The sequence below is a fragment of the Cetorhinus maximus genome, chromosome 21 (assembly GCF_964194155.1).
Source record: "Cetorhinus maximus chromosome 21, sCetMax3.hap1.1, whole genome shotgun sequence".
NCBI lineage: Eukaryota > Metazoa > Chordata > Chondrichthyes > Lamniformes > Cetorhinidae > Cetorhinus > Cetorhinus maximus.
In genome coordinates this window covers 37237172-37249495 of record NC_135899.1, presented here as the reverse complement: position 1 = coordinate 37249495, position 12324 = coordinate 37237172, and the positions used below count along the sequence as shown (strand labels likewise).

Here is a 12324-nt window from a genome sequence, read left to right as displayed (position 1 = left end):
AATAAACTGAAAATAGCACTTTGAGTGTTCACGACAGTTGTGCTTGACATTTGTGCAATTGTCTAATAATGGGGTACTTGGAAAAGTATCTGACAATGATGATGAAGTCAGTGCCATGGACATGAAACAGGTCAGAAACGATTTGGGAACAAGGGTGGGCAGGAGCTTCATGTGGAATCAGTGGTTCTTGGTGCTGACCTGGCCTCGCGACAAGTTCAATGTCATTGTTTATACCCAGCCAATAGGCTGCCTCTCTTGCGAGTCTTCTCACCCCATCTAGGCCCATGTGTGAGTGATAAAATTGTTGGAGAATATCAGGTTGCAAAGATTCTGGTATGGTGACCTACCTGCCTTTAAAAATCACTCCCCGGGAGATGCCTAGCTCATCCCAATAAGGTCAAAATGGTCTCACGTGTTCGTGGAAATGTTGAATTGAAACAGACCATCCCTCAATTATAGTTTTCCACAGTTTCTGTCAGGTAGACTCTTTCGTTGTTTCTTCTTGTAGCTGCTGACACTTATCTTGTGCAAAATGTACTAGATCAGTTTGGAGAACATCTTAAAGTTCCATGTCGATCAAATCAACCTGTAGATTCAAGGATATATCTTCTGTTTTTGCTAGGCTAGACAATCTGTTAAGTGTACCTGATGTCACCATCAAGTTATCTGACTTCTACCTAATCTCACACTCGTAATACTGGACTTTTTTCAAGAGATGTTGCAATCTTGGCGATGCACTGGTGAATGGTTTTCACTAAATCATCTCCAGTTGCTTCTGGTTGGTCTCCACCACAAATCATTTGCCAAACAAATCAGTTCTTTATGCTGCTGGTGATATGGCACGAACTCTAGTAAATGAATACGGAAGTTTAACTTGATTCTAAACTGGTCATTCAATGTAGTCCATATCTTCTGGTGATCCTTTAGCTCTTCTTCTATGAATCCTGATGTGTTCAGTCTGGGTAGAGCTTCATTCCCAATTGCTATGCGCATCTTTATGGTTTGCTTGTCTGGTGCAGATACACCTGAATCAAGACATCTTGGCTCTGTACGTTGTTTAAACATTGTGATTTCAGATGGTTCGGATGGTAGCCCAGCTGCACCACAATTCACACTGGGAGTTTTGCAGACATTCTGACAATATCTCTTTGATATTCCTTCTGTAATATCTGGGATGAGTGTCGTTATAGCTGCTTTCACGCGTTGTTCAGAAACTCCGCCCATGACGGTGAGTTGTGGTGGGAACGCACCGTGGAGTGGTGGCTGTGACTGATAGTGAATTTGGGATGTGCAGTCTGAGCGAGTGCAGTGTATCTAATTTCCCAGGATAAACCAGAACCCTTCAATCAGCTACACTGAAGCAATATTTTCCTTAGCTTCTAGCACTTGCTGCCCAGTGTGTTTTCTTCAAATAATTTTGGTAATCAAGGGCAGAAATTTCAAAATCTCCATTGAATTAACATTTCCCGAGTGTTTTTACATTGAACACATACTCTAAAGGTAAAACTGGTTTTCACCAGCACGACTCAAGCTCACAGTGAATTGATAGCCCGTTTTACACTCCGCCCGACTGTCTTTTCCATTGTCCTCATGGTGCTGGGAAGATGGGTGTCTGGGAGGAGGAAAGAAAATAGCCACGTTGTCTGCTCCTGGTCACTATCCAGTGTCCCTGCTGGAAACAGAGGGTGTGTGACAGACAAGTGAGGAAAAAGAAAGGACTTGTATCTGGTCCCCCACACAGGGGAATAGCCGCCTGGCACTCACTGTGGAACAGTCTCTAACTGAGGAGTCAGCCACTTCAGCAAAGGAGAAGAGGGAGTTGGAGGAAATCATGTTTCCTTTTCCCTTTTTACAGAAGGATTGCACCGTACTGCACCAGAGAATACAGAGAGGATAGACACCGCAGATAGATCCTGACCATCATCCAAGGAACAACTGCACAACTGTGAGAAGACATCCAGTCCCTTCACAGCATTGCTCAACACAGAGAAGGTTGGGCAGTGAAACCATCATCTGGATATCAGTCGGATCATGGGAGCTTTGACATATCATCAGATCTGAATCTGGTCAGTGGTGTGGAACCTTCCATCAGAACCAACCTTTCCGAAGATTTGGCTGTGGGCGATCGGTCTGGGTGATGCTGGGAAGAAGTGTGAGTGGGCTCCAAGTGTGGAGAGAGCTTCAATCATTCATGGAACCTCATGAGCCACTGATTTAATCGTACAGGTGAGAGGCTGCTCAAGTATGAGGTGTGTGAAGAGGACTCCACAGGCTCATATAATCTCCGAACACAAAAAGTGCCTCTGTTGTACAACTGTTAACACAAGGACAGCTACATGGAAAAGAAAGCATTCAAGTGTGAGGTGTGTGACCGACCTTCGCTTAGTCATCAACCCTCGTGAATCACCAAGATATCCACACTGGGGAAAAGCCTTTCATGTGTGTGGTTTGTAACAGGGGCTTTGCACATCATCAGGTTTGGTGATTCACCGGCGCATTCACACAGGGGAGAAACCATTCGTATGCGAGGTGTGCGGCAAATCATTCTCACAGTCATTGACCCTCTGTGTACACTAATGCATTCACACTGGGGAGAAAGCATTCATGTGCGAGGTGTGGAACAAATCATCCTCAAACTCATCATTCCTTTGCAAACACCAATGCATCCACACAGGTAAGAAGCTGTTTACATGTGAGATGTTTGACAAATCCTTCGTGAAATCATAGTGTCTCCGCAAACGCTGACACATTCACATTGGGGAGAAACCATTCAGGTGTGAGGTTTGTGGGATGGCTTTCACCCAATACTCCAAACACCTGACGCAACAGAGGATTCACACAGGTGAGAAACCCTTCAAGTGTGAGTTGTGCGACCGAGCATTCAAACAGTCAGCTAATCACTGTGCCCTTCAACACATTCACACAGGAGAGATACTGTTCATCTGCATGATGCACAACAAATCATTGTCGACCTCATCGACCCTCCGTGCACATCAACACATTCACATGGGAGAAACCTTTCAAGTGTGAGGTGTGTGACAAATCATTTTCATGGTCATCCAAACTCTTGCTGCATCAGAGGATGCACTCAGGGAGTAATCCTTCAGGTGTGAGGTTTACGATAAAGCTTTCCTGATGTCTTTGACCCTCCTGGGACACCACAGGATCCACACAGGGGAAAAGATGCTTCAGGTGCGATGTTTGTGACAAGTCTTTCACCCAAACCTTCAATCTCCAAAGACATTAGCAGATCCACATTGTACCTTAAGCAGAGAAAATGCTGAATCAAAAACATCACAATGCAGAACGCATGCTCGTGAAGAGTTAAAAGAGACTGGAAAATTTGCCCAGCTTTGTGTTAAAGCAAGGAATGTACTGTATAAGCCTCATTGTGACAGGTAGTTCTGGGATTAGAAATGAGGCTGGAGCAACTGTGAACTGTTTGTTCTAAGAACTGTAACTTCCTGGAGAGTGCGATGTGTGATAAGTAAAACATTTCTAGAATTTAAGGTATAAGTTGTCTACAAAAGAAAATAGTGTTTAGTCAATAGTGTTTTTTGTTTGGTCATTTGATGCCGTAAAGTTTTGAAACATGAAATCTTGACGTGTCATCTTTTTAGTAATTAACTGGAAGTTCAAATTTCTCTTTAATAGTTATTGGTCTCCATGGCGATCGTAACCCGAGAAAGAGCCCAAGTGCCCCCATTGTCACTCTATCTGGAAGTCTTCGGGGCTCAGTGTTAGGACCCCTGCTCTTCCTGATATATATTAATGACAGAAACTTTGTTGTACAGGGCACAATTGCAAAATTTGCAGACAATAAGAAACTTGGAAGCATTGTGAACTGAGGAGGATAGTGTAGAACTTCATAAGGACACAGGTTGGTGGAATGGCTGGACAAGTGGCAGATGAAATTTAATGCAGAGAAGTATGAAGTGATTTATTTTGGAAGGAAGAACGCAAAGAGATAATATAAAATAAAGGGCACAATTCTAAAGGGGTGCAGGAGCAGAGGGGCCTGGGTGCGAATGTGCATAATTCATTGAAGGTCGCAGGACAGGTTGAGAAAGAATCCGGCATCCTGGGCTTTATCAATAGGGGCACAGAGTACAAAAGCAAGGAAGTTATGTGAAACCTCAATAAAACACTGCTTCAGACTCAACTGGAGTATTGTGTCCAGTTCTGGGCACTGCACTTTAGGATGGATGTGAAGGCAATAGAGAGAATGCAGAAAATATTCACAAGAATAGTTCCAGGAATGAGGAACTTCAGTTATGTAGATAGATTGGACAATTTGGGACTGTTCTCCTTCGAGAAGAGAAGGTTAAGAGGAGATTTGATGGAGGTATTCAAAATCATGAGGGGTTTGAACAGAGAAGATAGAGAGAAACTGTTCCCATTGGCGGAAGGATCAAGAACCAGAGGGCACAGATTTAAGATAATTGGTAAAAGAAGCAATGGAAACATGAGGAAAAACTTTTATTACAACGAGTGGTTAGGATCTGGGATGCACTGCCTGAGAGGGTGGTGGAGGCAGGTTCCATCAAGGGATCCAAGAGGGAAGTGGATCATTATCTGAAATGGAAGAATATGCAGGGATATGGTGAAAAGGCAGGGGAGTGGCACTAGGTGAATTGCTCCTTCAGAGGGCCAGGACAAACATGACAGGCAGAATGGCCTCCTGTGTTGTTATGATTCAATGATTCTATGAGAAACAGGAGGAGGGAGATAATGATGAGGAGGAGAAGGGAGACAATGAGAAGAAGGAAGATGATAATGACAAGGAGCTAGAGGGAGATGCGGAATTAAGGGATATGGGAATGGGCAGGAAAGTGGGTTTGAAGCCCAAGTTCAGCCATGATTGTATTAAATGGTGGAGCCGGCTTGACGGGCCAGATGGTCGACTCCTGATTTTATTTATTGTGTTTTTGTGACAAGGACAAACAAGAGGAGAGGACATTAATGAGGAGGGGAGATGGAAGTGAAGGAGGGGGAGATGCACAATGAGGCTGACAACTCCAGGGCAATACTGAGGGACTGCTGCACTGTCAGAGGTACCATCTTTCAGGTGCCCTCTCAGGTGAATGCAAAATATAAATCAAACCAAACTTTCAGGCTGCCAGTTTACAGGGGGGAGAAAGCATTCTGTACACAGCCTTGGGACCTAACCCCTAAGAAACTGAATTTAATACAACAGAAACATTGTAAGTTATTGTCAGTTGTGACTTACTTCACACTGTTGTCTCTCAGTCAGAAGGTTGTGGGTTCAAGTTTCACTCCAAGACTTGAGCATTGAGGCTGACACTCCAGTGCCGTACTGAGGGAGTGCTGCACTGACAGAGGAACCATCTTTCAGATGAGTTTAAAAAAAGCCCTGTCTGCCCTCTCAGGTGAATGTAAAACATCCCACGTAACTATGTTGTAGAAGAGCAGGGGAGTTATCCCTGATGTTCTGGTCAATATGGATCCCACAATCAAAGTTACAAAAACAGATTGTTCAGTCATTATCACATTGCTGGCTGTTGTTGCAAAAATCTAGTTCATAATTCACATGTTTTAGGGCATAACTTTTAGTTTTAGGAATTAAAGTTTAACATATATATGGGAGCATCTGTTTAGGAAACTGGTAAAACCTCTGATGTAAATGCAATTTAAACAAGCTTGAAGTTTATTACAGTAAAAAAGCTAACCTATGTTTATTTTACAAGGTCAGAGGTAGAGGTGTGAAAGCAATAAACAGGAGGAGGGGCATCTTTAAGTTTGTAATGGGGCCAAAAGATCTACCCTTACTTCGATATGTATTTAAATTATGTATGTAGTTTCCAGGTGAAAAGATGCTGAAAGCAGCTTTTTGAACACAGGGGTTTCTTCATGGACCTAGGGAGTATGGAGAGAGGGCAATCACATCCATTAGCAATATTAATTAATCACATGGGTTATGGAAACAAAGAGTTGGGTAGAATTTTCTTTTGTTTGATTTAGCTGGGTGTTTGCTCACAGAGGCAGGAACAGTTTTGCTTTAGACTGCAGCTCACTGGATTGAGACACCCAACAGGAGATGATTGTTGGTCAGGCCTGCACGGAATAAAGGTGGAAATCCAGCTCAGTTTGGATTTTATGAAGGAAAAGCAGCTGGAAGATTTGCCTAGTTTGAAGCTAGTGGAAGAAATCTACAGTGGTCTTCAAAGAGCCTTGTGGCAGAAAGCAGTCAGCAGAGTTAGCTTGGAAGCTGTGCAAAGATAGTTGGGTCTCTGCCAGCAATTCAAACAAGGAGCTGTTTCCTGTGTCACAGATGTTCCAGGAGGTCCAACAATTGTGTGAAAGCTTTATTACAGAGCTCACACTGATAGAGTTTCTTCCCTGTGTGAATGTGTTGATGGACCAGCAGATACACTGACTATGTGAAAGCCTTGTCACACACCTCACATCTGAATGGTTTCTTATTAGTGTAGATCCGCTGGTGTTTCAGGGGATCAGAGTGGGTGAAAGCCTTGTCACAAACGTCACACCTTAAGGGTCTCTCTCATGTGAGTTCGCTGGTGTTACAGAAGGTTTGATGAGTTTCTGAAGGTTTTGTCATACACTTTGCATGTGAACAGTTTCTCTCCAGTTGTGAGGTATTGAAGAAAATCTGGAGGTTGCTCAGTCAAAAAGCAAATGGTAGGAGAATAGCTAGAACACTGAAGAGAATCCAAGAGAATTCCAGAGGGCTGTGGCATACCTTTGTCTAGGTTCCTAAAGAAGTGAATGAACCTTCAAGATTATTGGATTGTATAAGGGAACTCTTTGGGGGAAGTAAGAAGCAGAACTCTGGTCATAGCATAAGTAATTATAAACTACAGTGTTTTGTCCATGATGCTTGCTTTGTTTATTCCTTTTATATAAAATGAAGTTTGTTTTTGTTTAAAATGTGAAATCTAATGGTGTAGTTCTGTCAGCTAATCACGGGATGTTCACATTTCTCTTCAAATGTTAACAGTCCCTAACAAGATCCCGTGCACAAATTGACTGCCACATTTCTTACATTACAACATCGACTACACTTCAAATAATTTAACTGGCTGTGAATTGCTTTTGGATGCCCTGTGTTCAAGAAAGTTGATGTATAAATGCAAGTCTTTCTTTCTTTGGGAAATGTTATGCTTCCTGTTGGAGACTGGCCAATATATTCTGTACAGGACTCTTGCTGTAGGCTCCTGAATGTTTCAGTGAATAGGAACACACCATGCTGAAAAATCAGGTAGTTTGGGTTTAGCAAAAACAAACTGAATTTATTGTGAGTTATAAATATATACAGAAGTTTGATAAAACAGCATACAAATAACAACACAATATTCAGCTTATATCAACCAAAATAATAAAGCATTTGAAAATGACTCAAGACTATTCCCAGACTATTAAATGAATCTAGGAAGAGTGTAAGATGAACGTATCACACTGTTGTTACATCGAGGCATGATGGGCTGAGGGGACTCACCCGACTCCCTCACCATACTCAGGATAGTAGTCCTCCCAGACAGGAGAGTACAAACATTACCCATGGTATTAGTCAAACACCCGTCACCTGAAGAGGATCTGTCTATAATTCATATCACCAACTAAAGCAGGGTCCCGTTCTACCCCATACCCACTCCTGAGAGCTGCCTCACTTTGCTGACACACACACTCACGTCAGGGGAAACTCTCTCAGAACTTTCTTTAAAATCCCTGTATTTTAGTCCGGCTCCAAATTCCGATGGTCAGAAATGACACCGAACTTTAGTGACACAGGATAGAGCTCTTTTCCATCATACAAATCCACCAATGGTTACAGAGATCCATTGGTCACGTGGGTCCATGGATCAATTAGTTTCCACTCCTGGAAGACACTCTTCCCCCAGGTGAGTTGGACAGCACTTTCTAATTCCTACCTCTCTGTCCTTTGACCTTCCATTCACCACAATGCTTCTGTAGCCGTCAATCTGGTTTAACCACTCTCTCATATCCACCTTCTACAGCCTTGTTTCCAAACCCTGTAGATGAGGGAATCCTCTGAGACACAGTTACATCTGTATATAAGCAGGAGTTTCAATGCATATTGATGTCTTCTTCTGGTGATGTTGGGTGATCTGGTCAAAGGTTAAATTGGTCTTCTTGAAACGATTGGACTGATGATGGGAGAGATTCGAGACAGACACTGCTGAGATAGACAACGCTTTTAAATGACAGCTCCTCTGTGCGAGCACTGGAGGGTAAACAACACAGACAACCCTCAGTGTAATGGAAGCAGGTGACCTGGCTCCAAGTCCGTGTGGAGATCTCAGTGTCTAGTGAGAGAGAGGAGTAGGTGAAACAATCCTGACACATGTCACACTGGAAGGGTTTGTCTCCAATGTGGGTTCACTGATGCTCCAGGAGGTCCAACAACTGTGTGAAGGCTTTATTACAGAACTCACACTGATAGGGCTTCTCCCCTGTGTGAATGTGTTGATGGACCAGCAGATACACTGACTGTGTGAAAGCCTTGTCACACACCTCACATCTGAATGGTTTCTCACTAGTGTAGATCCGCTGGTGTTTCAGAAGGTCAGAGGAGTGGGTGAAAGCTTTGTCACAAACAGCACACCTGAAGGGTTTCTCTCGTGTGAATTCGCTGGTGTTACAGGAGGTTTGATGAGTTTCTCAAGGTTTTGTCACACACTTTGTATGTGAACGGTTTCTTTCCAGTGTGAATGCGTCAGTCACACATCAGGCCAGATGATTGTGCAAAGCCCTTGTTAAACACATCACACTTGAACAGCTTCCCCCCAGTGTGAATGCTTCGGTGTTTCACAAGTGTCACTCACAGTGCAATGGCTCAGTCACGCACCTCACTTGGCTTATTCACTGTGTGAATGCGATGGTGATCCAACATGCCCCATAGTTGTTCAAAGTCCTTATTACACACCTCACACGTGAATCTTTTCTTCTCCCCTGTGTGAATGCGCCGGTGACTCACCAGGCCTGATAATTGTGCAAATCCCTTATTACACACCTCACACTTGAATGGCTTCTCCCCAGTGTGAAGATGTTGGTGTTCACGGAGAGTCGATGACCGTGAGAATGATTTATTACACACTTCACAGGTAAATGGTTTCTCCCCAGTGTGAGTGCGTTGGTGTGCACGAAAGTGAGATGAGCGCGAGAATGATTTGTTGCACACCTCACACTTGAACGGTTTCTCCCCTGTGTGAATACGTCGGTGTTGCGCGAGGGCTGATGACTGTGTGAAGGCACGGTCACACAACTCACATCTGAAGGGATTTTCCCCAGTGTGGGTGCTCTGGTGTATCAGGAACCTCGTGGATGTTGGGAAAGCTTTATCACAAACCTCACACTTGAAGGGTTTCTCGCCAGTGTGGATTGTCTGATGGACCTGGAGGTTCGATAACTGTGTGAAATCTTTGTCACACACGTCACACCTGAACAGCTTCTCCCCTGTATGAATGCGTTTGTGTCTATGGAGATGCGATGACTGCGAGAATGATTTGTCACACACTTCACACGTGAATGGTTTCTCTCCAGTGTGAGTGCGTTGGTGAATACGAAAGTGCGATGAGCACGAAAATGATTTGTCACACAACTCACACTTGAACGGCTTCTCTTCCATGTAACTGTCCTTGTATTACAGCTGATAAAAATGAGCCTGTGGAGGCCTCCTCACTCACTTCACCCTTGAACAGCCTCTCACCTGTAGGAATGAGTCAGTGGTTCATGAGGCTTGATGAATAATTGAAGCTCTCACCACAATTGGAGCCACTCACACTTCTTCCCAGCCTCACCCTGACCGATCGCCCACAGCTGAACCTTCAGAAAGGTTGGTTCTGATGGAAGGTTCCACACCACTGACCAGTTTCAGATCTGATGATATGTCAAAGCTCCCATGACCTGACCGATTTCCAGATGATGGTTTCACTGCCCAACCTTCTCTGTGATGAGCAATGCTGTGAAGGGATTGGATGTCTTCCCACAGTTGTGCAATTGTTCCTTGGGTGATGGTCAGGATCTATCTGCGGTGTCTATCCTCTCTGTATTCTCTGGTGTAGTATGGTGCAATCCTTCTGTAAAACAGGAAAAGGAAACATGATTTCCTCCAACTCCCTCTCCTCCTTTGATGAAAGGGCTGACTCCTCAGTTAGAGACTGTTCCACAGTGAGTGCCAGTCTGCTATTCCCCTGTATGGGGGTCAGATGCAAGTCATATTTCTTTTTTCTCACTTGACTGTCACACACCCTCTGTTTCTAGCAGAGACACTGGATTGTGACCAGGAGCAGATAACGTGGCTACTTTCTTTCCTCCACCCGGACCCCATCTTCCCAGGTACTGTGAGGACAATGCAAAAGACAGTCAGGTGGAGTGTAAAACAGGCTATAAATTCACTATGTACTCATGTCACACGTCACTGAATCGTATCAATCTGGAAACATCCCAGACTCCTCCGTCACCATCCCTGGGTATGTTCCATCCCACTGGCAGGTGGGGAAGTCTCAATATTGACTCCATGGAGTCTCATAGCTTCAGGTCAAACAAGTTCAAGAAAAACTACCACTCCCCTCCCAACTGATGAATGAGTATTTCACCATGTTAATCATCACTAGGGAAGTAGACTAAGGACAGATCCCAAAACTGGGTATCCATGAGGTGCAGTGAGCCATCAGCAGCAGCAGCAGCATTGTATTCCAACACAATCTCACAGCCCGGCACAGCCCTCATTCCATGATTATCATCAAACCAGTAAATAGACATGTCAGGAGCAGCACTGGGTACACTTTAGAGTGCAGATTTGAACTAGTGAGCTTACTACAGAGGGTTACATTCAGGCTAAACACCAAGGGTGGCAGGATTAAACAGAGATAAACAGCCTCACATTCAACAGATCAGAGCAAAGCTCTGTAGTCCAGACTTGTGTACAAGCTGTCAAGAAAGGAGAAGATGCTCAGGTCGGCAGAAAAGTGGGAAATGGAATTCAACCTAGAGAAGTGTGAGGTAATGCATCTGGGGAGGTCAAACAAGGCAATGGAATGCACAACTAATGGAAGGTGTACCAAGAGGTGTAGAGGAAGTAAGGGACCTTGGAGCGAATGTCCACAGATACCTGAAGGTATCAGAACAGGTTTTTTTTAAATTCATCCACAGGATGTGAGCATCACCGGCTGGTCTGACATTTATTGCCCATCCCTAATTGCCCTTGAGAAGGTGGTGGTGAGTTGCCTTCTTGAACCACTACAGTCCATGTGGTGTAGCTTTACCCATGGTGCTGTTAGGAAGGGAGTTCCAGGATTCTGACCCAGCGACAGTGAAGGAACAGCGATATGTTTCCAAGTCAGGATGGTGAGTGACTTGGAAGGGAACCTCCAGGTGGTGATGTTCCCATCTATCTGGTGCCCTTGTCCTTCTAGATGGTAGTGGTTGTGGGTTTGGGTGATACTGTCGAAGGAGCCTTGGTGAATTCCTGCAGTGCATCTTGTAGATGGACCAATCAAGTGGGCTGCTTTGTCCTGGATGTCCTGTCAAGCTTCTTGAGTGTCATGGGAGCTGCACTCATCCAGGCAAGTGGGGAGTATTCCATCACACTCCTGACTTATGCCTTGTAGATGGTGGACAGGCTTTGGGGAGTCAGGGAGTGAGTTACTCATCGCACAATTCCTAGCCTCTGACCTGCTCTTGTAGCCACAGTACTTTTATGGCTAATCCAGTTCAGTGTCTGGTCAATGGTAACACCCAGGATATTGATAGTGGGGGAATTCAGCGATGGTAATGCCATTGAACATCAAGGGGTGATGGTTGGATTCTCTCTTTAGTTAGAGATGGTCATTGCCTGACACTTGTGTGGCACGAATGTTACTTGCCACTTGTCAGCCCAAGCCTGGATATTGTCCAGGTCTTGCTGAATTTGGACAGAGACTGCTTCAGTATCTGAGAAGTCGCGAATGGTGCTGAACATTGTGCAATCATCAGCAAACATCCCCACTTCTGACCTTGTGATGGAAGGAAGGTCATTGATGAAGCAGCTGAAGATGGCTGGGCTGAGGGCACTATCCTCAGGGACTCCTGCAGTGATGTCCTGAAGCTGAGTTGACTGACCTCCAACGACCACAACCATCTTCCTTTGTGCTAGGTATGACTCCAACCAGCGGAGAGTTTTCCCCCTGATTCCTATTGACTCCAGTTTTGCTCAGGCTCCTTGATGCCACACTCGGTCAAATGTTGCCTTGATGTCAAGGGCAGTCACTCTCACCTCACCTCTGGAGTTCAGCTCTTTTGTCCATGTTTGAACCAAGGGTGTAATGAGGTCAGGAGCTGAGT

At 44.6% G+C, this 12324-nt stretch overlaps 4 protein-coding genes and 1 pseudogene across 9 annotated transcripts in view; 1 reads left to right on the top strand and 4 right to left on the bottom strand.

The window, feature by feature from the left end:
• Positions 1 to 12324, top strand: part of LOC144695227 (uncharacterized) — a 384420-nt gene that overhangs the window by 327067 nt on the left and 45029 nt on the right. The window lies entirely within an intron of this gene.
• LOC144695201 (uncharacterized) overlaps positions 1 to 12324 on the bottom strand; it is a 193921-nt pseudogene that overhangs the window by 153342 nt on the left and 28255 nt on the right. The gene's annotated exons all lie outside the window — the stretch shown is intronic.
• The window catches only part of LOC144695271 (uncharacterized), a 146897-nt gene that overhangs the window by 106321 nt on the left and 28252 nt on the right, over positions 1 to 12324 (bottom strand). The window lies entirely within an intron of this gene.
• The window catches only part of LOC144695231 (uncharacterized), a 407499-nt gene that overhangs the window by 366930 nt on the left and 28245 nt on the right, over positions 1 to 12324 (bottom strand). The window lies entirely within an intron of this gene.
• LOC144695264 (uncharacterized) overlaps positions 7251 to 12324 on the bottom strand; it is a 131592-nt gene continuing 126518 nt past the window's right edge. For all 3 annotated transcript variants that reach the window (XM_078566176.1, XM_078566174.1, XM_078566175.1), the window contains exons 2-3: positions 8606 to 10079; positions 7251 to 8521 (exon numbers count right to left, since the gene is read on the bottom strand). In XM_078566176.1, the coding sequence (XP_078422302.1) occupies positions 8837 to 9628 (792 nt within the window). In that variant the 5' untranslated portion in view covers positions 9629 to 10079 and the 3' untranslated portion in view covers positions 7251 to 8521; positions 8606 to 8836. The remainder of the gene's footprint in view (positions 8522 to 8605; positions 10080 to 12324) is intronic.